General features: G+C 36.7%; 1 protein-coding gene, 1 long non-coding RNA gene and 1 other non-coding gene across 4 annotated transcripts in view; 1 reads left to right on the top strand and 2 right to left on the bottom strand.

The window, feature by feature from the left end:
* The window catches only part of LOC113253045 (uncharacterized), a 62,707-nt gene extending 43,955 nt beyond the window's left edge, over positions 1–18,752 (top strand). Inside the window, exons 3-4 of the long non-coding RNA XR_003315213.4 lie at positions 15,613–15,713; positions 18,690–18,752. This is a non-coding gene — a long non-coding RNA (uncharacterized LOC113253045). The remainder of the gene's footprint in view (positions 1–15,612; positions 15,714–18,689) is intronic.
* Positions 1–27,071, bottom strand: ELOC (elongin C). 2 transcript variants are annotated; one of them, XM_026495873.4, is made up of 4 exons: positions 26,285–27,071; positions 15,217–15,270; positions 10,199–10,342; positions 1–4,108 (listed from the first exon to the last, which is right to left on the bottom strand). In XM_026495873.4, the coding sequence occupies exons 2-4, from the start codon at positions 15,218–15,220 to the stop codon at positions 3,918–3,920; spliced, it is 339 nt and encodes a 112-aa protein (XP_026351658.1). In that variant the 5' UTR covers positions 15,221–15,270; positions 26,285–27,071; the 3' UTR covers positions 1–3,917. The 2 variants fall into 2 exon arrangements, with proteins under 2 accessions (XP_026351658.1, XP_026351657.1); XM_026495872.4 differs by lacking the exon at positions 26,285–27,071 and adding an exon at positions 26,109–26,230.
* On the bottom strand, positions 4,253–4,355 carry LOC113253089 (U6 spliceosomal RNA). Its single transcript, XR_003315230.1, has one exon. It is a non-coding gene; the product is annotated as a U6 spliceosomal RNA (small nuclear RNA).
* Positions 27,072–27,252: the final 181 nt, after the last annotated feature.

Consider the following 27,252-nt stretch of genomic DNA (forward strand, 5'->3'; position numbering starts at 1 on the left):
TGACTCAAAAGTAAAATATATTTGATAAATTTGCATCAAAATTTAACATGCCTTATAATTAAAATCCTAGTTATATATTACAAAAAATCCAACAGTGGAACTAGATCAGTTGATATGCATAGACAGAATTAATTACAAGCCTTACTTCATGATGTAAAAGGCCAACTAAAAGATTTTAGACAATTCTGGTAGAATAAAAAGTCATGAAATTTGAATTTTTCTTATCCTAAGCTATCATCATATACATGCTTCTCTAAATAATGAAGCAAGAGATCTTATCACAAATAAAGGCCTTAACATATAAACTTACATCTAGGAAAATATTACAAGACATTTTTACATTAAAAATGACTCTAAGCATCTAGTACTACACAGGGGGAAAAATCTAATTCTGATGCCCCTGGGTCCTATATAAGAGTAATAACAAACACAAAACTTATAGAACAATTTAATGATTAAGACATAAGTTCTATCTCAAAGCAACTTTAAAATTTTCAACACGGGTGCCAAGATCATTAAATGCGGGAAAGAATAGTCTATTTAACAAATGGTACTGGGAAGGCCACATAAGAATGAGGCTGAATGATTACCTCACACCATACACAAAATTTAACTTAGAATCAAAGATCTAAATGTAAAAGCCAAAATCAGAGAACTGTTATAAGAAAATATTTGCAAATGACCTGGGGGCATAGAGGTGGAGGGACCAACTAAGGGAATATAGAAGAAGGAAACAATATTCCAACAGGGCAATGGAAAAAAAGGCTTGTTTCCAGCTAGAAATACATGAAGTAAGTAATTTACACATGTATCTGTTTCAGCATAAGTTACTAATTTAGGGATGAATGAAAAATGAGTTTTGGGTTGAGCTTGCATTACATAATACTGGTGTGAAAACAGTCAATACTCCCTTTATATTAACAATTGTTGGTAACCAAAACTAAAATTGGATTTTCTTTATGTAGCAGGCAATAGGAAACAACTATAAGGATTCTAAATTAATTCTAAACTATTAATATATGTAGTACTGATGTATGGTATTTAATGCTTAATCAAAAGCAGCAAAACTGAAAATTTAGAGTATTATTTAAGAGATGCAACAACAAAGCCATTTTCTCTCATTTATAATCCTAATCTTATTGCCTGTAATGTTTGCAATCTTGGATTTAAGCAATAGCCACAAACACAATCTTGTTTGTTCATTAAAAAAATTAATGTGGTAAACATTATCACCTTATTAATGTGCACTCTCCTAATTTTCTAAATGTAAAATTAAGGCCCAGTAACTTATCACATGGCTAGTTAACACAAGATTTCAGACTTTAACTCCCAGTTTTGTGCTCTAACATACCAAAAATACCTCTAGATTAATAAATATTTGCTTAAACCAAGAGATCATTAGGTACAATATTTAAGAGTTTAACCTAATAGAAATGTAAAATCTTGGCACAAATATGACTGGCCTGGAATTAAAATGGATTTATATATTGCAAATAAAACACCATACATATAAAGAATCAATTGCATTTACTGATTTCCAGATCTTAAATTTTTATCAGACTTAAGAGATAACCAATCAAAAGCTCAACTTAGCACTGCTAAGTCTGGATACACCCAAACTTTGTTAAAGTTGTATGAAATTTCTTTTTAGAGAATTATATAGATAGGAATCACTAGGGTTAAACACTCTTCAATCTTTAACAGCAGTTTTATATTATTTCTCAGAATTTTTGAAAGAATTGATAAATTTAGCAATATGGCTCACACTAAGATGACCATTCCATGCCTAGCAAGAGGTCTCTAAATGTATTTCTTTTTTAACACAAGCTGAATCTACTGCTTACAGTAAATTGTATTTCTTAGTATCAACAAGACTTCAAAAGTAAGGAGATTGTCATTTGTCAATAATTGCATGAAAGATAAGCAATCTAAAAAACATAAGATAATCTTAGTATAGAAATGAAATATTAACTGAATAAAACAGGATTTTATGGTAATAGTTTGTGTGCAGAAAAAAAAAAAAAAAACCTGGGCAGATTTGCCCAGAATTTGGAAAGTAAACTAATTACCAAGTGTCAGAAAACTGTTTTCAGTGCTATATAAAATTATCTCTTTGATACAACCAAATAAAAATTCTTGCTATTAAATCATATGGCAAGATGTCCTGAAGCAAGTAGTTTCATGAATCCTCAGGAGGAAGGGAAAATTAAAGTTAAAAAGATCAAACACCAAGTGTTCATCAAACCTTTCAGTCAAGAGCCTTTATTAACATGCAAGTATCATTTGCCGCAAGATATACAGTTTTTCCTAATCTTTCAGTTCTATTTCAATATTTTATACTTAAGGTTACTTCTGGATCTAACACATAAAGTAACCTACTAAAATTGGTCAAAGTTGAACTTTATTCTAGTTGTCACTTTGACCTTTAAGATCATTTAGGTTTTTAACATTATTTGTCAGCAAGTAGCAGAATATAATTCGTGTACTTGATAATCTTCTATACTAAAATATGTACCAGTATGTCTTGAGAAGTTACTAAAATATATGCAATTAACATATTTAATTGCTTTCAGTAAGCTGCAAAGTACAATGTTAGGTCTTTCTATGAGGAAAAATTACTTTTATAGATCTTGGTTGTTTATGTTCTTTGCAGGTTCTGGAAAAACTGGTCCATATTAAACCAGTCTTAAAGAACTAAGCTGAAGGCTTAACTATGTGTCTCCTATAATGACAGCTTTGTTTTACTACTAAGATAGAGATAGTAATAAACCCTACTCCAGTGCTCCTTTTCCCATGCCTCAGCAGAGATGCTCTGTGATAGTTTTTCAAAATTTTTTTTTGGTATAAAAGCTGAATGACCTCTTAATATTAAGTCAGATTTCAGTAGAAGACCCACAGATTATGGGTATCATACTTATTGGGACATATTTTAATTAATAGAAGATAATTCATAAACTATACCAAAGTGCATTATAAGCTTTGCACTGCATCTCTCCATGTTTTTAAATTTTTTATAACATTTCAGTTGGTTGGAGGAAGACTGGAATAGTTCAGAAAAGTCTAGCTTTTAAGAGCTGAATAAAGTCCATAATGAATACTTTAAAACATATTTAAATAATCAGAAGTGCAGTCACAACAAGGGACTATGTACGAAAATGTATATTGCGAAGGAAGCTTTATAGTCAATGAAATACAGTACTTTGGATTGGCCAAAATGCACAATGCACATGAAATCAGTCATGTAGTTTACTTGTTGACCATGTGGCTACAGTTCAAAAAGTGACTGCTCCAAAAGCTATTCCTAGTAATCTTCCAAAATTGCTTTTAAATAAAGTCCTTAAATTGTAGCAATAAACAAAAAGACAAGATACACTTAAAACAATATTGCAGTTTATCAAAAGACACATAAGAAATGTCAACTCTTATGTCTTTGACAGTTATAAAAATCAATGTTTTGGCTAAGTTATAAACATGTTTATAATGCAATTATTTGCATAACTCTAGTAATGCTAACAACGGCTAAGATCAGAAAAGGTTTAAAAAAAAAACACTAAAAACACAAAAATACGTAGCCCCATTATTTACCTGTAAAATGTGTTCATTTATGCTTAAATTTCAGTATTTACTATATCACCACTGTTCTAATTTTAAAAATCACATCCAAAGGATAAGGCAAAACCACCTACGAATTGGCATATTTGTTTATTTCTCAATTTGTGAAAATGTCCTTAATTTGTTGATGTAGCAAACAAATTTCACTCTGATTGCTATGCAAAAGAACAGAAGATAATCTGCTTTGCAATGAACTTGGAAGTTCAACTGCACACAGGCAACATGCTATATATGAAAAAATTACTAACTGAACTACAGGTATTAAATACTGAAAAAAGTTAACAGTTTATTATAATTTATTTTATTTAACAATCTAGGAAGTTCGCAGCCATCAGCAGTTCCAGTGCAATTTCAGGTGCAATTGGGAATTCAGGAATCTCTGTGGAGCTGTTAGTGTAGCGAACCTTGTAGGTAAAATACATGCATACTTTTGATAGCACATGTGAAGGGATCTCTCTAAAATTGACTTCATTAGTTTCATTCTCAGCAAACTGACCTGTAAAAGAAAAGGAGTATGTTTGTTACAGGCTGTATGAATTCCTATGTTGGCAAGTCCTAACTGTCAGCTCTTCCAAAAGTGACCACATTTGGGGATAGGATCTTTTTTCCCCTCTCTTTTTTTCTGTTCAGGAAACATTTGAAAAACATGGAACGCTTCACAAATTTGCGGATCATCCTTGCACAGGGGCCATGCTAATCTTCTCTGTATCATTCTAGTTTTAGTATAGATACTGCTTAATGACCCATGGATGGGGTCTTTGAAGAGATAATTAAGACAAAACAGGATTATTAGAACAGACCCTAATCTAATATGACTGGTATCTGTATAAGAACAGGAGGTTAAATTACAGCCACATAGAGGGAAGACAATGTGAAGAATATAGGGAGAAGACAGCCATCAAGGCAAGGAGAGAGGCCTCAGAAGAAACGCTACCAATACCTTGATCTCAAATTCCTACCCTTCAAAATTATGAGAAAGCAAATCTTTATTGTTTAAATCACTCAGTCCATGGTACTTTGTTACAGCAGCCCTAGCAAACTAATACAATGTGAAAAGAATGAACCCCACTAGCATCAAATGAAATATGTAACTCTGATTTCTGAGTATAAATACAAAAAAATCTTTATTAAGATCACAACTGAGATTAATCAAGACTGTATTTTAAAATTCTAATTTTCTTCTAGGACTTTGGACACTAGCTTTTCCTAAGAATGATGGTGGCATGAGTAAGTAAGGGTGAATAGGATACAAAAAGACAAATCTTTTAGAAGACTCAGTTTAAGAAATCAAGTATTTATGGATCATCAGGAGCCCTGTGCTATACTGAGTTGTCATGTAAAAATAAATAATAAATGTAATACTATTTAAAAACATTTTCTCAAGAAAGCAAACCCACTGTTTCCCCCTTTAGTTTTCAAAATTATGCTTATGTTAATGAGAGCTCCTCATAAGCTACTTCCCTTTGTTTTAGTAACATTTTATAAACTTTTTAATGATCTCTCAAAATTAGTTATATAGAGATTACAACATTTAGCATTTACTACAGGGATAAAATAGTTTCTTAGCAGTCTAGCACTAGCACTGTGTACTGAAAAAAGAGGTAGATAAATGTGCTTTCAGAGAATGTAGTTTTTTAAAAGTTTTCCAATAATTGTCTATAGGTTGGGGGTGGGGTGGGAAGAAAGGAGAGAAGTATTGAATGAAGAATTTATAGCAATGAGGTACATTTTGGTTTGTCAATGACTAAAACTCTATTTCTTGAATATATGCATGAAATATTACCAATAAACACTAACTAAGCTTTTTTAAAAAAGATTTTATTTATTTGAGAGAGAGTGAGAGAGATCTCAGAGGGAGAAGGAGAAGCAGACTTGCCACTCAGCAGAGAATCTGATATGGGACTCAATCCCAGGACCCTGAGATTATGACCTGAGCCAAAGGAAGATGCTTAATGGACTAAGCCACCCAGGTGCCCAGTAAGCTTTTGATATTAGACAAACATTAGGGTTTTTTGAGGTGAAATTCATATAACATAAAATCAACCATTTTAGAGTACACAATTCAGTGTACGCTCATGATATTGTGTAACCACCACTGCTATCTAGTTCCAAAACATTCTCACCATCCCAAAATAAAACCCCATACCCTTTAAGCAGTTCCTGCCCACTTTCCCACCCCCAGCCTCTGGCAAACACCAATCTTTCTGTCTCTATGGATTTACCTATTCTGGATATTTTATACAAATAGAATCATACAACATGTGACCTTTTCTCTGGCTCCTTTCACTTAGCATCATATTTTGAAGGTTGCATGTATCAGTACTTCATTCCTTTTTATGCAAACATTAGTTTTGGGCTGCAGATAAACTAAAGGAGATCAAGCTTAGAAAAAGCAAACATCTTTTAATTTTATTATTAAATAAAATTTATTGAAACCCATGACGTTGTTTTTCTAAAGTATATCCTAGCTCTATCCAGTAGAAAAGTCCAAAAGTAATTCGACCCATGAGTAATAAGTAGTGCTAGCAACCAGACTGGGGTTCCTAAGCACCATATTCCACTACAAGAAAACAGCTCTTTGGAAAAATGTCTGTTTTCAGGATTAGAGAATAATCTATCAAATGAGCCTGAGAAATCTTGTTATTACAGAAAGTAGTATAGCTATCCAAGACTACCAGAGCCATGTCAAAAAGACACAGGAGCCAACCTGACATGGCTCCTTCTGGCATAAAAGGGGAGCAAATGGGGCAATTTGCACACCAGTGAGAAGGACTGCACCAGATTAAAAGACATCAAATAATAAAAAGTCGCAAGTTGAAACTGATACACAAGAAACCCCAAACAAAAACCAAAATACTCTTCGCTACTAGAGGATGCTGAAGAATCATTTCATTATACTGAAAAATTATATGTAAAGGGAAAAAAAATCGAGCATTTATCTTTTCTTTGCTATACAGAATATATTTTAGGATAAACACAGTTCTTTATAGAATTCCAACTAATAAATGCAGAAGAAATTATAAAAATTAGAAAATCACTGTTTTGTAATTCCAAATGAAATAAATCTCAGCAATAATTACAACGAACACTAAAAGCATTATATGAAAATCTGACTGCAGAATTGTTCATAGATGGATCAGCTTGCTAAACCACTAATCTCGACACTGCTGAAAGACTGAGACAACAGGAATACAGTGGTACCATCTATAAAATATTCTTGCCTAGAAAAATGAAGTGGAATCTAATCAAGCCTTTAGAGTTCGAATTATAAGCTTACAACATGAAACATTAAGTATAATCCAGATGTGGACATTTTACAAATAACCATGTTTCTTCATAAAATTCATGGTCTGAAAAAAAGGGAGAGTGCAGGGGAACTAGCATAGATTTTGCAAGTCAAATGACACTAGCAGGGACTTAATTGCTTGAAATACTCATAAAGAAATGATAACAGATGAAGTAAGATTAGCAAAATGTTGATAAAATTGAAGCTGGTTGATGGGTACATGGAAGTGTATTATACTCTTCCATTTTTGTGTGTATTTTAAAATCTCCATAATAAAAAATAAAGAAAAGGAATTACAAGTGACCTCAAATAGAAACAGTTAACGAAACTAAAAGGCAACCTATGGAATAGGAGAAGGTATTTATAAATGACATACCTGATAGAGGGTGAGTATTCAAAATATATAAAGAACTTATAAAACTCAACACCCAAAAAATGGAATAATCTAATTAAAAAATGGGCAGAAGACATGAATAGACATTTTCCCAAAGGAGACATACAGATGGCCAATGGACACATGAAAAGATACTCAACATCCCTCATCATAAGGGAAATGCAAATCTAAAGTACAATGAGGTATCACCTCACATCTGTCAGAATGGCTAAAGTCAGAGCACCTGGGTGGTTCAGTCAGTTAAGCATCTGCCTTCGGCTCAGGTCATCATCCTAGGGTCCTGGGATCGAGCCCCACATTAGGCTCTCTGCTCAACAGGAAGACTGCTTCTCCCTCTCCCTGCCGCTCTGCCTATTTGTGCTCTCTCTCTCTAATAAATAAATAAAATCTTTTAAAAAGAAAAAAAAGAATGGCTAAAGTCAACAACACAAGAAACAACAGGTGTTGGCAAGGATGTGGAGAAAGGGGAATCCTCTTACACTTGGTGGGAATGCAAACTGGTGCAGCCTCCCTGGAAAACAGTATGGAGATTCCTCAAAAAGTTAAAAAAGAACTACCTGATGATCCAGCAATTGCACTACTATGTTTCTACCCAAAGAATACAAAAATACTAATTCAAAGGGATACCTGCACCCTCATATTTATAGCAGCATTATCTACCATAGCCAAATTATGGAAAGAGCCCAAGTATCCATCAACTGATGAATGCATAAAGATGATGTGGTATGTGGTGTGTATATGTACATGTGTACACGTACACACACACACACTGGACTATTACTCAGCCATAAAAAAGAATTAAACCCTGCCATTTGCAACAACATGGATGAAGCTAGAGTATTATGCTAAGCAGAATAAGTCAGTCAGAGAAAGACAAATACCATACAATTTCACTCATGTGGAATTTAAGAAACAAGATAAATGAGCAAACGGGGAAAAAAGTAGAGAGGCAAAGCAAGAAACAGACTCTTAACTACAGAAAACAAACTGATGGTTACTAGAAGGGAGGTGGGTGGGGGAATGGGTTAAATAGGTGATGGGAACTAAGGAATGCACTTGTGATGAGCACTGGGTGTGAGTATGAAAGTGCTGAATCACTATATGGTACACCTGAAAGTAGTATTACACTGTATATTAACTGGAATTTAAATCAAAATTAAAAAACCCCAAACAAACAAGGAATCTCAAATAGCCAAAACAATCTTGAAAAAGTAAAACAAAGTTAGAGTCCTCACACTTCCCCATTTCACAGCTTACTACAAAGCTAAAGTAATCAAAATCCTGTGGTATTTGAATACTGTGGCATAAGAATAGATCAACGGAATGAGGCACCTGGTTGGCTCAGTGGGTAGAGCATGCAACTCTTGAGTTCAAGCCCCACACTGGGTATAGAGATTACTTAGAAGAAAAAAAAAATTAAAAAAGAAAAAAAAAGGACTCTCAATGGAAGAGGGTTGAGAACCCATAAATAAACCCATATAGCTATGGTTAACTTATTTTCAAAAAGGTGCCAGGACCATTAAATGGGGAAAAGAATAGTCTCTTTAACAAATGGTACTGGGAAGTCCACATAAGAAAGAATGAGCCTGAATCATTACCTCGCACCATATATAAAAATTAACTTAAAATAAAAGACCTTAATGTAAAAGCTAAAATCACAGAACTGGGGACTCCTGAGTGGCTTAGTCCGTTTAGTGTCTGCCTTCAGCTCACATCATGATCCCAGGGTCCTGGGATTGAGTCCCACACCGGGCTCCCTGCTTAGTGGGGAGCCTGCTTCTCCCTCTCCCTCTGCCTGCTGCTCCCTCTGCCTGTGCTCCCTCGCTCTGTCAAATAAATAGGTACGATCTTTAAAAATTAATAAACAAAATCACAGAACCGTTATAAGAAAATATTTGCGAATGATATGTCTGATAAGGGGTTAGTGTCCAGAATTTATGAAGAACTCTTACAACTCAGTAACAAAAAGACACACAACTAAACTGAAAAATATGCAACAGATTTGAATAGACATTTCTCCAAAGACGATATACAAATGTATAGCAAACACCAGAAGTGATGTTCAGCATCAGTCCTTAGTGAAATGCTAATCCAAAATACAGTGAAGAGTCCCTGGATAGTTCAGTCAGTTAGGCGTCTGACTCTTGGTTTCTGCTCAGGTCATGATCTCAGGGTCTTGAGACTGAGCCCAGCACTGGGCTTTGTGCTCAGTGGGCAGTCTGCTTGAGATTCTCTCTCCTCCTCTCCCTCTGCCCCTGCCCCTGCCTGTGCACTCTCTCTTTCTCTTAAATAAATCTTGAAACAAAATACAATGAGAAACCACTTCACACCTATTAGGATGGCTAAAATAAAAAAAAATGGGAACATAAACGTCAGTGAAAATGTGGAGAAACTAGAATACTCATACAGTGGTGGTAGGAATGTAAGATGGTGCAGCTACTGTGCAGCTTGGTGTTTCCTCCAAAAGTTAAACATAGTATTATTGTATACTCCAGAAAATTCCAATCCTCAAAAAAAATTTCCTTGAGGTTAAAAAAAAAAAAAATTATTTCAAAGGAACAAACAAACAAAAAAAGAAAGAAAGAAAAAGAAAATGTTAAGAATAGATGTTTGGGAAGTGGTAACTTCTAAAAATAAACTTTATATGTCATTAAGAGCACAATTCGCCATCAGAGTCCTTCTGTGGTGAAGAAATTAACCATGGTACTAATGTAGGGAAAAGATCCTTCCTATTAGGGTTAATAACTGAAAACAGGAACTGGCAGAAACCACTTTTTCCAATGCAACATAATCATGCAATAACGTTAGAACAGTTACTATCTCATTTAATGTTATAAGTCACTTATTCAAGTAAAAACACATTAAAAGTGAAGATTTATTAACAGAAAATAAAGAAATGTACCTACCTGGGCCACTCAACATGGCTTTTATTGTTCCGGATGTTAGTGCATGTTCTCTTTTTACAATAAATTCATGACCATCCGAAGATATCAATTTGACATACATGGCATCAGGGCCTTCACAGCCACCATAGGTTTTCTCTTCTCCATCTAAAGTAAGTAGTAAAATGATTTTTGAATCACAAAATTAAAAATAAACAGGTTTACCAAGGTTAATATTTGAGTAACTCAGAACAGAAACATTTCTGGATGATAACATCTATCAAGATTTTAAGGTTTTTAAACTCGTTTTATTATTCTCTAAACATTTTCCAATGTCAGAATCAACTACATTCAAGTATGTTACTGTAGATGAAAATTTACCAGTATTTTTCAAGGAAATATTAACAAGTTTTTTGTGAACACAGCAGCACACTCAAATTTGAAACCTCAAACAAAATTATCAAATAGTAAAGCTTTAAATTAAATCATTGGAAATACTCATTTTTAACATAAGATGCACTGTGTGAATTTATCAAAAAAGAATGTACATCATATGATTTCAACTCCTCTGACAAACTCCTAATTCTAAAAGTTAGGGCTTCCTTTTACTCAGCATCTTTACTCTTGATCCATAAAAGTAATGATCAAAACATTTTATTGCTGTGTTTAAATTATTGCATGACTGAAGTAATGAATACAGACAAATACCAGTCTTTGAAATTCAAAGTAGAGGTAAGGAGGTGGTTACCCTACTGCCAGCTACCCTCATTGCCACCATGCTGGCTTTAGCCACACAAGCTAGCTCAACATAACTTTTTGGGGAGTATATATTTTTTTATATATCCCTTTAAGAGCTTTCTAACATCTATAACTTTCACAGTGTTGTACTGAGAAAATTTTAATTTTTATGGTTACCAATATCTGAAAGAAAGTATCTTAAAGCTTATTCTAAAAACTCAGGAAGCCCTACGAAAAGAGTAAGTACGGAGGATAAAACTGAAGTTCAAGCTACAAACATCTATTTTATTTGTTAACAGCTAATTTAAAAATCCCTCAAATTAAGATTAATAAATATAAAAATCATTTATGTACTACTGCTGCCCAAAATGTCTAATCTGAATCTAATCAGGAGTAAACACTCAGATATATATAAATTTTAAAGTGTCATGAAAGACTTCACTCCTCATGCCCCCAAAAGGAGGGAACTATTTAAAGGAGACTAAAAACACAAATTAACACAGTAAGTGATCCTTGATTGAATCCTGGATGTAAAACACAGGGATACCGCAGAGATACTGTGGATTCAGTTCTAGACCACCACAATAAAGCAAATAATGCAAAAACGAGTCAAATCAATTTTCTGGTCCCAGTGAATATAAAAGTTATGTTTACAGCATAGTCTATTAAGTGTGCAATATCATTATGTCTAAAAAAATGTTTATACCTTAATTAAAAATACTTTATTGCTAAAAAATGCTAAGCACTGTCCTAGTTTTCAGTGACACTAGGTCAGTTGAGGGTGGAGGGTCTTGCCTTGATGTTGATGGTCACTGACTGATCAGGGTTGTGGTTGCTGAAGGCTGGGGTGGCTGTGGCAATTTCTTAAAATTAGACAACAGTGAAGTTTGCTGCATCGATTGACTCTTCCTTTTAGGAACAATTTCTCTGTAGCACGTGATGCTGTTTGACAGCATCTGACCCACAGTAGAACTTCTTTCAAAATAGGAGTCAATTCTCTCAAACCCTGCCACTGCTTTATCAACTAAGTCTACATAATATTCTAATTCCTTTGTTGTCATTTCAACATTCATCACAGCATCTTTTTTTTTTTTTTAAGATTTTATTTATTTGACAGAGAGACCACCAGCGAGAAAGGGAACACAAGCAGGGGGATTGGGAGAGGAAGAAGCAGGCTTCCCACTGAGCGGGGAGCCCGATGTGGGGCTCGATCCCAGGTCCCTGGGATCAGGTCCTGGGCCGAAGGCAGATGCTTAATGACTGAGCCACCCAAACGCCCCCTCATCACAGCATCTTTACCAGGAGTGGATTCCATCTCAAGAAACTACTTTCTTTGCTCACCCATAAGAGGCAATGCCTCATCTATTCAAGTTTTCTCATGAAATTATAGCAATTCAATCACATCTTCAGGCTCCGCTCCTAATTCTAGTTGTTGCTATTTCTACCACGTCTGCATTTAATTCCTCCACTGAAGTCCTGATCCCCTCAAAGTCATCCATGAGGGTTGGAATCAACTTCTTCCACACTCCCGCTAATGTTGATATTTTGACCTCTTTTCATGAATCCCATGTATTGTGAAAGGCATCTAGAATGGTAAAGCTTTTCCAGGTTTTCGGTTTACTTTGCTCAGATGCATCAGAAGAATCACTGTCTGTGGCAGCTATACTTTATAAGATGTATTTCTTAAGTAATAAGAGTAGGCTTAAAATATTCAGTACACCATGTTGTAAATAGATGTGCTGTCATCCAGGCTTTGTTGTTCCATTTATAAAGCACAGGCAGAGTAGATTTAGCATAATTCTCAAGGGCTCTAGGATTTTTGGAAGTCAGTAAGCACTGGCTTCTACTGAAAATCACCAGCTGCATTAGTTCCTGACAAGAGTCAGCCTGTCCTTTGAAGCCAGGCACTGAATTTTCTCTCTAGCTATGAAAGTGCTAGATGGCATCTTTTTCCAATACGAGGTGTTCCATCTCCATTGAACATCTGTTGTTTAGTGTAGCCACCCTCATTAATTACCTTAGCTGGATCTGGGTAACTTGCTGTAGATTCTGCATCAGCTCGTGCTGCTTTACCTTTCAGTTTTATCTTAGAGAGACAACTTCCTTCCGTAAACCTCACGAGCCAGCTTCTGTGAGCTTCAGACTTTTCTTTTACAGCTTCCTCACCTCCCTTAGCCATCACAGAATTGAAGAGTCAGGGCCTCACTCTGGATTAGGCTTTGGTTTAAGGGACTGTTATAGCTGGTTTTGATCTTCTATCCAGACCACTCAGACTTTGTCCATCAGTGATAAGTATGTTTCACTTTTTTTTATTATTCATGTGTTCACTGGAGTAGCACTTTAAATTTTCTTGAAGAACTTTTCTTTTGCATTCACATCTTGGCCAACTGTTAGGCACAAGAGGCATAGCTTTCAGCCTGTCTCAGCTTTTGATTTGCTTTCCTCACTAAGCTTAATCATCTCTTGCTTTTGACTGAAAGTGAGAGATGTACAACTCTTCCTTTCACTTGAATACTCAGAGGTCATTGTAGGGTTATTAATTAGCCTAATTTCAATTTTTGTGTCTCAGGGAATAGGGAGGTCTGAGGAGAGAGAGAGAGATGAGGGAAGAGCTGGTCGGTGCGGCAGTCAGAACACACAAAACATTAAGTTCCCTGTCTCATGTGGGCATGGTTCGTGGCATCTCACAACAATTACAATAGCAACATCAGAGATCACTGATCACCATAACAAAGATAATAATAATGAAAAAGTGAAATATTGTCCAAAATGTGAGAGACATGAAAAGAGCAAGTGCTGTTGGAAAAATGGCACCAGTAGACTTTGTCCACACAGGGTGGACACAAACCTTCAATTTGTTAAAAAATGCAGTATCTGTGAAGTGCAAATGAAGCACAATAAAACGAGGTATGTCTACAACATACCTGCTATAAAGAACACTACTGAAACAACTGGGAAATTCTGAATATGGACCTAACTAGAAGATGCCTACTCCAGTATTTAGGTGTGAAGTGATACCATACAAGTAAATAAATTGTACAGAAAAATACATGGGTGAGTATATGGGTGTATAGGGTTTATAAACAATATACACACAAGGAAAGCAAATGTGGCAAAATTGAACACTCACTGAAGGCTATATAGTGTATCATTCCTGTAATTTTTCATAATAAAAAGCTGGGGGATTCATAAGGATGCAAGTAACTTGTAAATTATAGACTACTCAAGCATACAAATACTTAGCAGGTTTTGCCAATCCCTTACAAAATAAAAACAATTATCAATTAAATTTATAATTCTTGCATTTTTTTTTTTGCAAGTTAAAGCACTTTATATGTTTGTTGGGCAAGTTTCTAATTTTTTTTTATATATATTTTTTAAAGATTTTATTTATTTTATTTGACAGAGATAGAGACAGCCAGCTAGAGAGGGAACACAAGCAGGGGGAGTGGGAGAGGAAGAAGCAGGCTCATAGCGGAGGAGCCTGATGTGGGGCCCGATCCCATAATGCCGGGATCACACCCTGAGCCGAAGGCCAGACGCTTAACCGCTGTGCCACCCAGGAGCCCCAAGTTTCTAATTTCTAAAGTTGCTATTACTTATTAGTAATCACAAATTATACTTGGCACAAAAACATTACTTATCTGCCTTTCAAAAATATGTACAGGCATACTTTGTTTTATTGTGCTTTGCAGTTCTTACAAATTGAAGGTATGTGGCAACCCTGCATTGAGCAAGTCTGCTGATGCCATTTTCCAACAGCATTTGCTCATTTTGTGTCTATGTCACATTTTCGTAATTCTCACAATACTTCAAACTTTTCCATTATTATTGTTTTTGTTATGGTGATGTTATGGTGATCTGTGATGACTCACCAAAAGCTCAGATGATTAGCATTTTTAGCAATAAAGTATTTTTAAGTTAAGGTACTAATATATATTATATATATAATATATATATTTTGTGTAAATATATATATATTTTTTTGTGTAAATATATATATATACTATATATACAAAATGCTACTGCATACTTCATAGACTACAGTACAGTGTAAACACAACTTTTATAAGCATGAGGAAACCAAAAAATTATTTGACTTGCTTTATTGCTGTGGTCTAGAACAAAACCCATAATATCTCTGAGGTATGCCTGTAGTGAACAGATGCTGTGGATTTAAACAACTAATTTTAGTCTACTCTGATCATTTTTTTACTTGCACTCACCAATGTCAAAGGCCTATCTTTGAGAAGAAAAACCAGCTGCTTCTAGTTGAAATATAAAATCACTTTTATATAACTTACCCATTATGTTCTTATGAAATTCTACTTTACTTCCACAGGAACTTTAGTAGTTTCCTGAAAATATAACAATGCTATTTTAAGATTAATGCTGGAATAATATGTTTTCACCCATTACTATTTAATGTCCTTGGTATTACAAGTTTAAGGACTCTCTCTCTCTGCTATGCAAGAGTTTCCCAGCCACCATAACATGGAACAGTATCAAGTTTCTGAACATCTGAGAAAAGATGATCACCTTCAGAATAGTAGTCTAAATACAGATTTGTTTTTTTCCCCCCTTTAAGGTAACTATCCTGAGAATAGTTTAAAAATACAGGTGTTGTTCCTTAGGAGTTGAACTGAACTTGAAGGAGATTGCTGGCCTTAATAACCTCTTTGTATACTTGTATCTACTAGATACTAGTGGACACTACAGCACCTATTTGCTGAATGAACGACAACATGATAAATCCAAGGACATGAAGTAGCCTTCATAAAAGGGCTTGCTCTCATCTTATGTAAGTGTGACATTTATAATACATTTTACTGTGCCATCCTTGTTGCAAAAGGCTACCAAAGTTCTGAATTTAACAGTGAAGTGGTAGAAAATCTTTAATATTGTGAGAAATCTTAAATTTTTTTAAAAAGATTTTATTTATTTGAGACAGAGAGCATAAGCAGGGAGGAGGATCAGAGTGAGGGAGTAGGAGACTCCCCACCGAGTGGGGAGCCCGATGTGGGGCTCGATACCAGAACCCTGAGATCATGACCTGAGCTGAAGGCAGATACTTAACCTAGTGAACCACCCAGGTACCCCGAGAAATCTTAAATTTTACAAAATAAGATGAATACTAAAGGAAAAGGGCTCATGTTGAGTAATTTTAATTTTCATGTCATTTCTTCAAGGAGGATTTTATTTATACCAACATGTTTATGCCATTAATGGGAAAACATCCTGTTCTCTAAGAAATTCCTAATCAGTATTTTATTCTAGCCTTAAGGGAAGGGCCAAGAAAATGAACCATGACACTTTAGAGCAGGAAAGAAACTTGGAGATAACCTATGTAATCCCTCATCTTAAAAAACGGTAGCATCACTGATGTATAGAGGGGTTGAATGATTTGTTCCAGGTAATGACAGAGTGAGAGTAGGAATCAAATCTATCTATTAGTCTAGAATACAAAGCATGGATGGAAATATTTAAAGTACCATATCTAATATGAGCTAAGGGCAACAGGGGCAATGTCACATCATTACCAACAATTTGAGGGGCTAGTAAGTGGTAAACATTGCACTACATGACTTACATACATTATTTTAAAACAACACTTTCACAAGGGAATTATTATTCCCATTTTAGAGGTGAAGAAACACTAAAAGGTTGCTACTTGCTTAAAGCTTCTATAGCTTAAGTGGCAGCATGAGGATTTAAAGCTGGGTAGGTTTGTTTTAGAGCAAACACCCCTTTCCATTATTCCATACTACCATGGTAAACAATTCTGGCTCCCATTAAAATTTTTCTACTACTGCTAAGAGCTGCTGATATAAATTATTCGATACTTACCTAAAATTTAAACAGTACTGTGTCATTTTATAATAATAGTAGACAAAAATTCATTGGTCATTATTATTTTATTCTGTTCACTATTTTGTAATCATTCTTCTAAAAAAATGAAAAAGGAAAAAAGTGCTAGAAGAACTAGAAAAAGAACTTTGAGTGCCAAGTTTCTAGCTGGAAAATCTCCAGAGCAAAACATCAAGGATGTTTATTTAACTAGCAGTAGCTAAGCAACCATGCTTAGAAGCCCTTTGGGTAGCAACAGCTTCTCTATAGACTTCTTAATATAGTAAATCAATCTCACCATTTATACAACAAAGGTGGGGGAAGGGATTCCCCATCACTAACAAGAAAACAGTAGATTAACATTAACAGTTAAAAGTAAATCCTAATTCTTATTTAGAAGTTAAAAATACTTGAAATATGATTAAATCTGGATATAACCCACAAATTACCTGTAGAAGTCTAAGTTTGGCGTTAGAAAAATCTCAGTGTAAACATTTGAATATCTACTCCATAACTAAGCTGAGGTCTGGAAATATGAATTAGGTAGGTAAAAGCAGTGGTTGAGCAGTAGGTTGAAAATAGTTCTAGGCAGAAGATACAGCATGAACAAAAAGTCCTCAGATGTTATTGTGCTTTTACAGTGTTATATATGAACATTACTCTTTTATAGTTTTTTATTTTTTAGTAACAAACAGAAATTCTACGTGAGCCTAGTGACTACACTGAAATCAGTTTTGAATCTAGTATCACTGAACACTGAAAAGATCCTTGAACAGCGTATCCTTTGGATTTGAAATGCTACCATTACCATTTACTATATTATTACAGGAATTTCTAGACTATATTCTGTCTCACTAATCTGTTTATACCTGACAAATATATCCACTATTTTCATAATAGTGTGATAAACATGTTTGCTAAATAGTCAGGCTAGTCCCCTTTTATCATAACACATTTCCTGGTAGGTGGACATGTAGGTACTTTATAGTTTTTATCATGAATGCCATCTATTTTCCTATTATACTTTCTGAAAGATTATTGCTGGTGTTTTAAAGAAAAGCTTTTAAATCCATTAAAAGTTGATTTTGTATCCCATCATCTATGCAAAACTTTATTAGTACTAATAGTTTTTCAGTTGATTTGCTTGGCTTATTAAGTAAATGATAGCAACAGCTGCAAATCTATTCTTTTTATCTTTCTGTCTTTTTACATTGGCTACTTACTTCAAAAAAGTAATAAGGTTAGATGTGTAACTGACATCACTCACAAAAGGATGTTACGGATTAAAGAACCAAATATAAAACATCCACTGAGCTCTGGAAAAATAGAAGAAAAAATGCAAATAACTTGTAGACCTGTACAAAAATGCTTGATTCCAACAGTAATCATGGAATATGCAAACTAAAACATTAAAATGTGCTAAGAATCAAGTGTTGGAGGAGAGGGGAAAAGGGTAATATAAATAAATAGCACAACAGTTTTTGGAAGGCAGTGCAGAATCATCAGAAGGTTAGCAATTCTTGACATCTACTTTAGAGAAACAGTAGCCTTGTGTGCAAAGGCAAGTAGAAGGATATTGACTGTAATGGTATACAAATGAAAAACTGAAAATACCCTAAAAAAGTTCATCAGTTAGGGAATAAGCTAAATAGAAATAATATATCTATAATTATTAATACTTATTACGGGCAGTGAAAAGGGAAAAGTTAAATCTATGTGTGTAACAACATGGGAATAACCAAGATAAACTGTTAATTTTTTAAAAAGCAGATTAGAATGATAGGTATAGTTTGGTGCCATTTATGTAAAGTAAGTGGTTTCTTGCCTATTAATCATGTTTTCTGCAGAATAAATAAAATACACCAAAATACATGTTTAAAAGTGTAAATAACTAGAAAACTACTTTTTTTTTTTTTTTTTTTTTTTTTAGAAAACTATGATTTACATGGAACACTACTTCAAAAACTAAAGAGGTACTGTATGGTGACATAACATAATAAAAAATTAAAAGAAAACTATGATTTAAATTAATTTTTATTTATTTTTAAAGATTTTGAGAGAGAGCAAGTGAGCAAGCACAAATGAGGGGGAGGGGCAGAGAAAGAAGTAGAAGCAGACACCCCACTGAGCAGGGAGCCCCACAGCCAGGCTCAATCCTAGGACCCCAAGATCATGATCTAAGCCAAAGGCACTTAACCAAATGAGTCAGTCGCCCAGGTATCCTTAAATTTGATTTTTTAAAGATTTTATTGACTTGTCAGAGAAACAGAGCAGAAGCAGGGGGAGCAGCAGGCAGAGAAGCAGGCTCTCCGCTGAGCAGGGGGCCCGATGCAGAACTCGATCCCAGGACCTGAGCTGAAGGCAGATGCTTAACCGACTGAGCCACCCAGGTGTCCCCCTAGATTTGATTTTTAAAAAGAAACAAATAGGGGCGCCTGACTGGCTCAGTTGGAAAAGCATGTGACTCTTGATCTCTGGGTTGTGAGTTTGAACCCCATGTTTGGTGTAGAGATTACTTATATAAATAAATATTTAAAAAGGGGAGGCACCTGGGTGGCTCAGTCAGTTGGGTGTGATCTTGGGTCGAGCCCTGCATTGGGCTCTGAGCTTGGGATGCTCTCTCCCCGACAACCACTCCCCCCACTTGCACTTGTGAGCAGGCATGCTCTCTCTCTCTAAATAAATAAAATCTTTTTTTTTAAAGACCATTATGAATTTTTTTTCTTTAAAGATTTTATTTATTTGACAGAGAGAGGGAGACACAGCACAAGCAGGTAGAGTGGCAAGGAGAGGGAGAGGGAGAAGCAGGATCCCTACTGAGCAGAGAGCCTGATGACATGGGGCTTTATCCAGAACCGTGGGATTGTGACCTGAGTAGAAGGCAGACGCTTAACCAACTGAGCCACCCGGGCACTCCATAAATAAAATCTTAAAAACAAAACAAAAAAACCAAAACCACAACAAACAAAAAGAAACAAGTAAGTGTAATTGAACCAAGCAGCTCATAAGGGAACAAAAAGGTCAGCCTGATGATTAGTTCTTAACAATATGTAAAAAATACGATTAATTTGGAAAACAAATACAATTGACAGAAGTTAGGAGGTAATTCCAATTTGTAATAAGACATCAAACTATCCTGCCCAGAATGTGCTTATAGTGTCACTGGATTTATGGCTCTCAAGAGGAGTTAAAATTCCCATTCTGGCCTACTTAACGTAACAATGCTCCTATATTTAATTCTTCTGTAGGCAGTCTTAATACTTAAAGCAAATGGTACCCCTCCCCCATTTTTCCTCAGCTGTGGAATTTATAGTTTTCTTCACTATTAGATGCAAATGCTTATAAGTCTGTCTTTTTAGATGTATTTTGTCTTGCTTACTAGCTTTAAGTTTCCACAAGGCAAAGAGGTTCTCTCTCTGTGACCCAGGTATTCAATACAATGGTAATTATGTGGTAATGTTAACAATGTGAAGCTTCATACAATAGTGTTATCTGCCACAGACATAGTACTATTCTAAGCTTTTTTTTTTTTTTTAAAGATTTTATTTATTTATTTGACAGAGAGACAGCCAGTGAGAGAGGGAACACAGACAGGGGGGTGGGAGAGGAAGAAGCAGGCTCCCAGCAGAGGAGCCTGATGCGGGGCTCGATCCCAGAATACCGGGATCATGCCCTGAGCCGAAGGCAGACGCTCAACGTCTGAGCCACCCAGGCGCCCCTATTCTGAGCTTTCTAAGAGAATAAAGTTATTCAATGATACAATGCTTTTGACCAAGATTGATTATTTTCATGTTTTCCCATGATGTTGGCATTGAATAACTTAGAACTTTTGGACAACCACAATGAAAACTGTTCTTTCTTAAAACAATTTTTATTTTAAAGACTTCGAGGACATAGCCATTATGATAACTAAAACACCAGTCTCACAATTTTGCACCGACTACCATAAATTGCTAATTATAAATGCAAGTGTATGAAGCATGTATTCCTGTACATGATTTCTGGAATTTTATGTTTCCTAAAACTAACAGTTACCTGAAAATGTTTGTTTGATAATGTCCTCAAATCACCTAGGGTTAAAACTTGTTCCCAAACATCCCTGAGTTTAAGAACAAGTTTTGTTCTCAGTGGCAGTCTACAGTGGGTCAAAGAGTGCAGGTCTTTGCTTTTACTAAGGGAATCTATTAGGTCATTTAAAGTAAAAGCATTGACTTCAACTTCCAATCTATTTCTGATGTTTAACAATTAGTTATGACCTAATTGTCCTAAATGATCAAGTTTTTACTACTAGAATAATGACTCATCTAATAATACTCAGTAATCAACTATATTTCATCAGCAGGGCTTGGTTTCTAGAAACAAGCCCTCACAAATGCCAGGCCTATGTTCTGCCTGTCCTCAATTGTGGGGCTTTAGGAATCTTGATTAGAAGAGAGCTCTCTGTATTTAAGAACTCTATTTTAGATTGGCCATAAATGATCCATCAGAAATATTACACAGGGTGGTGCAGACCACAACAATCATTACAGTGATGTTAAGTGGTCTCCAGATCACTGTGAATGATGGTTCTCAGTTATTTATGGTTTTGTAAGTTATAGCTGTTTCATACCAATTTACAAGTGGCAAAACGATAAGCAAGACTTTCCTAAATCCTTACACTGGATTCCTAAGTATCTATCCAAGAAATAATTTGGCCACAAAAGATCTTTTACAAAAATGTTCATAGAAGCTTTATGCAAAATAAATGAGAAGCTAGCCTGATGACACACAAGCTGTGATCTCTCTGTGCAGAGGAATGCCATTCACAACAAAAAGGAATGATCTACTGAAACACAAGACGTTGGTGAATACCAAAAATATTACACTGAATGGAAAAACAAAAAAGTACATACTGTATTATTCCATTTATATGAAATTCTAGAATAGGCAAAATGAACTTATGGTGATAGATCAGTGGCTGCTTCTGGAGGAATTCTTAGGAAGAAGCATGAGGCAACTTTCTGGAAAATTAAATGGTACACTGAGCATTCCACGATATGTTAATTATATCTCAAAAAAATAAGGTTAGAGTAAGATTTTTTTTTAATTTACTAATTATTTTTCTTAAATTTAGGTATCTTTCATTGTACAGATATTATCAATCCAAAATGGTTTTGTCTCATTAATCTTTCAAAAGATACTTATGCTGATAATAAAACTAATCCAAATTCTCTAGGTTTGCAGATGCTAATAGATGGGGAGTAGGATTTTGAGAGTCCTAAAGAAGTAAATTTGGAACTATGAATTTGTTAAGTGAACAGCCACAAAAGGAAAGTTGCTTTTGATCTGGGTCTCAATGGATGGAGGGGTTTTTACCAAGCAGAACTGGAAGGAGAGAGAGATCCAGACAAAATAAACAGTATGAGCCAAATCAGGAGAGGGGTGGGGAAGGCGTGTACACAAAGTAACAGTGTCACTGCAAATCCACATCTGAATTTCTACTCTCCAAATTTCTGTCTTGAGACCCTGACAGGTTAGAGTGATAAGCCTCCTGTTTATCTCTTAAACACAATGGACTAAATTGTGTCTAAAAGTCCCTATCAGAGCCACCATTTCATGACTGTACCCATCTGAAATTCTCCCTCCCTCTACAAATGCCTGTAATTCCCAATTTCCCATCTTTATTAAACAGAGTTGTTGCTTTCATACAGCACAGGGCTCCAGAGTGCTACCTGCTTCCACGGAGTCTGTCTGCCTCACCCCTGTAAACTACCTAACCTCCCTCTTAGACAAAGATCTCCAAACTCCTTTGTTTTGGTTTAAAAAGGTTTGAACAAATACTCCCACTATATAGTAGCTAATTATAGATTCTACAGAGTATAAAATAATTTAAAAGAATGCTTAGAATGATGGGCTAAAAATAAATATAAGAAACAAATATAAAACAATTTCTGACCTTGCTTCATCCCACTGTTAAGAGTTCATCAGGATTAGCACCATGCACATCCCACAGTCCTTATACCCTAAATTCCCTGCTCTCTCCTCTGGTTTATCTACCCACCATATCCCAATCCTGGGCAAATCTAATTCTCTGCCTAGCTCAAACCTCAACCAAAGAGATGAATGTGGCTGGAGAAAAGACACAACCATTTTGATGGATCTCAACTTTAAATTTGTGACCATACACTTTAAATAGGCACTTGGCATTATAGAAATCCTCCTAGTAAACTGGCTTTTCTACTCTGAAAAAAATCTTAGCTTCTCCTAAACCTCCAACACCTTCTCCTCCTCCTTGCCCTGACAATTTTACTTATTTTATCAAGAAAACGAAGATATCTCTTCAATTGCCTTGTTTTTCCATCTTCATCCTACCTGCATCTACATACCATATACTCTGTCCACCCTCCAGTCTCATAAGTCGAATAAAAGCCATCCTTCCTATCCAAGGCCAAACTTTCCACTTAAGCACACCTCTTCAAGGACTTTGTCCTGCTATTATTCCCATCAGCACATCAAAATGCTGTAACATCATCGCTACTATTCACTTCTTAACCTGCTCTGATTGGACGTCTGGCCCACTAGTCCATTCAAGGGGCTCATCATATTTCTATTATCTTACTGGCTACATAGCGAATTTTTAATCCTTATGCAGGGTTTTACAGTTTACTCCCTCCTTCCCAAAACAGTTTCTTCACTTAGTATTACAGATGCCACACCCTCCTGGCTTTTCTGCTTCCATCACTGCTCTTCTTTGGACCAGAGTGCTTCCAGTCATCTGCCCTCTTCTCCATTAACACTCTCCACTTGAAGTCCTCCAGTCCACAGGTTTAAATATTACCTATAAAAAATGACCCCCAGGGGTGCCTGGGTGGCTCAGATGGTTTAGCGTCTGCCTTCAGCTCAGGTCATGATCTCCATGTCTTGGGATTGAGCCCCATGACAGGCTCCCTGCTCAGCAGGGAGTCTGCTTCTCCCTCTCCCTCTGCTTGTGCTCTCTTTCTCTCAAATGAATAAATAAAATCATAAAACAAAACAAAACAAAATAAAATAAAATAAAATATGACCTCCAGATAATCTTCCTAGCTTGACTTTGCCCCTGAGCAATAGTTGTGGATATCCAACTTGCCTACCTGCACACATTCTGAGCTGTGTATTAATTATCAAACTCCTGATTTATTCCTATACCAAACTCGTAATTTATTCCTCAGAAACCAGTGTACCCTCCTGTCTTCCTTATTTCAGTAAATGGTACTACTGTTCACCCAGATGCTCAGGTGAAACAGTTGATGCCTCAAATTTTTTTCTGTCCTAGGGGTTAAAGCAAGACCTACCTGGCTCCATCTTCAAATTACATTCCAAACCATAGCATTCCTCACGAACTTCCATCCTACATCTCTAGTAGTTCAAGCTACCAATTCTCAACTGGACTACTACAAGCCTCCTTAGGAACTAGTTTCCTCACTTTCCTCCAACTGGTCTATTTGCCACTCAGCAATTAGTCATCAAAAACAGAAATCAGATATCATTCCCCTGCACAAAATCCTCTAATGGCCCCTTATTACAAACAGAAAAAGGACTATAAAGTTGTATCTTATTAGACTTTGCTAACTACTCTGATTTTATTTCCCATCATTTTTCCTTCACTATGCTCCAGCTATACTGTATATTGGCCATTTTAGTATCAGAATAGGTCAAGTTCATTCCTCTCAAGGTCTTTACATTTGCAGTTACTGCTATCTTAAAAGCTCTTCCCTATTATTTAGGTCTCCAGGCAAAACATGACTCCTCAGAGAGGTAGGTCTTCCTTGCTCACTCCCCTATCAAAATTAGACACCCCTACCTTAGTCACCTAATTTGACTCTTGATGTTAACTCTAATCTTGACATAATTTCTTTACATTTATCACCACTTGAAACTATATTTGCTTATATATATATTTATTACATCTCCCCTCTTTCCCCAAGCTCCATGACAGCAGGCCTGGTATAGTAGCTGGCATATAGCAGATGCTCAATAAATACTTCCTGAGTGAATGGTACTACTGTTTTCTTAGTCACCAAGGCTTGAAATTTCAGGCATCACTTGATGGGGTTTTCCTGATCTTATCTAATAATGGAACAGTAAACATTTATAACAAGTTAGCTAAAATGCATGTACACTTATCAGTATAAATGCAGAGTTTCCAGATTATTTTATAGTACTGAAAAGCCATATTAAAGAAAAAAAAAACACTTTTAAGGTACACTCAAGTGTTACTTTAGAACTTGATACATAGAGCTGACTAGAACTTCTGACTATTATTGCCTAATTACATTACAGAATTACTATAAAGATAATGAAACTGGCATCTACAAGTTGAAATAAACATATATATATATTTTGAAATTGTAGTTACTAGTTAAATCTCATACTTAGGGGAAAAAAGAACATTTAAAAATTAAACATGAACCCCAAATCACCACTGGCAATAAATAAATATCCACGATGAAAGGGACCATAGCTGTTTCTTTACCATTGTATCTCCAGAATGAATGAATACATGTGTGAACTGCGATGTTTTAATATCATGAATTACAAATATAATGTAAGTGACATCAGAGATTTATCATCTTAGTCTACTAAACAGAAAAAGAAACAACTATTTGGGGATCAAAAAGCAAATTTAGCAGTTTGAAAAAAAAGATTTTAAAACTCAAAATGAAGGATTTCGGTTGTTTTCTACACAAACATGAAAAAGTACAACGCAAAGTAGAAATGCTCGCACTAATGACATGAACGTTACAACTATATGTTACGAAAGAGATTTTAGTTCCATAAGATAAACTCAACGGCCACTGTACTAGATATCTTTCGGACAAAACTGGAAGGCAGATAGCACGACAGTCCCAAACTATCAAGTCGGGCAGAGACCGTCCGACAAGTTGCCCAGAAGGTAAACTTCTTCGGGGTCCTGCAGCTGGAAAAAGAGGGCTGTGACTGTGAGAGTCACTCCTCTGACTGGGGACCGACTCCAAAAAAAGGACGTATCTGAGCGCACACGGAGAAAGCAGAAAGAAAACCGACAGGGCTGCCATGCTCCTAACTCCACCCTCCCCGCGCTCAGCCCGGCGAAGGCCCAGACTCGCTGGCCGCCGCCCCTCCTTTCACCCTCTTCCGAGCCCACCAAACGGCGCCTAGAAAGGTCCCGCCGCCCTCTTCTCCCCTCCCCCAAACCAGGAGCTGAGGAGGCCCGGGGAGGTTGAGAGCTTCCGTTTCTTCCCCGCCCAAATGGGAAGGGATGGGAAGTGCGATTGCGAGCGCGCCCAGTACAAGCCTTCCTTGTCCTCCACGCGGATCCGGAGCTCCGTTCCCACCCCAGCCCGAGACTCACTCGTCAGCCCTTCAGCCACTGCAGCCACCGTGCCGGGTCCCCGCGCACCGCCACAGCCCCTACTCCAGGGCCGCCCCCCCACCCCCAGCTGCCTGCCGCCGTGGGTTCCGGGGCAGTTGGAGGAATCACTTCCGCCGGGTCACGGACGCTTTCTACGACGCGCGGGAGATTAGTACCTGGTGAGGCCAGGCGCAGTCTGTCGCCCGCTTCCGTCTACAGGAAGTGCGCAGCGCCCCCCTCCCTTCTCCTACGGTACCACTGGCCAACCTCGGGGGACCGTGGTCGTTTGCAAATCCCAACCAATCCAAATCTGGGTCTTCTGATTCCCAGCATGCAGCGCCGACTCTGATCGGTTTCCGCAGGGACATCATTCTGAAAGACGTGCTCGGGGTTCCGAAGCAGCACTGCATCCTGGGATTTGTAGTTTCCTTGGCTGCTACTGTTTCTCCACGGCTGCACTACACCTTGGGACTTGTAGTTTCTCACGTTGAATGTTAAGATTTTTTGGTAATTTTAGAGGTTGTCCAGGGGTACTCCTGGGGGTCAGAGATTATCTGCAGAGAAAAGATTGAAAAGTGGGAGTGCGGTTTCTATGCTAAACAAGATCGTGCTCTTTAAGAAACACCATCTGTCTTTTAGTGAAAAGTTGCAAAAGCATCATCGCTTGCTCAATCGGCTGGCCTCATTTCCTCTCTTCTCGACACCGATTACTGAAAACTAACCACGCCCCCACCCACAGGGTTGGGGCCTTTCTCCCTCCCTACCAATCCCTTCCTATTCCGGGTTGCTCGGCTCTCCTTCATTCTGAGGTGATTCACTGAAATTCCAGGCGTCTGCCGCGGATACCGAATTCTGAGAACGTCTTTGACCTTCCACGCCCTCTGCCCCAGCACTCTTAACTCTCTCGCTCTCTTGGCGCCTGTCTCGCTCGTCGATCGGCCTATCCTTTTTACTTGCTTTGCTGTGGTTAAATTCAGGCACCCTTCCAGAAAAGCTGAAACAACTAAATAAAGTTTGCACTCTGTTCACGGGACCGTGGCAAGAAGGGAAAGTAGGGCCAAGACACCATTTCGAGTTGCTCAGCTAGGCGCTGTTGTGTTAACAATGTCCACAAAGGGAAAATAGATACAGGCGAAACAAAATT

Source organism: Ursus arctos, unplaced genomic scaffold (genome assembly GCF_023065955.2).
Source record: "Ursus arctos isolate Adak ecotype North America unplaced genomic scaffold, UrsArc2.0 scaffold_6, whole genome shotgun sequence".
Classification (NCBI taxonomy): Eukaryota; Metazoa; Chordata; class Mammalia; order Carnivora; family Ursidae; genus Ursus; species Ursus arctos.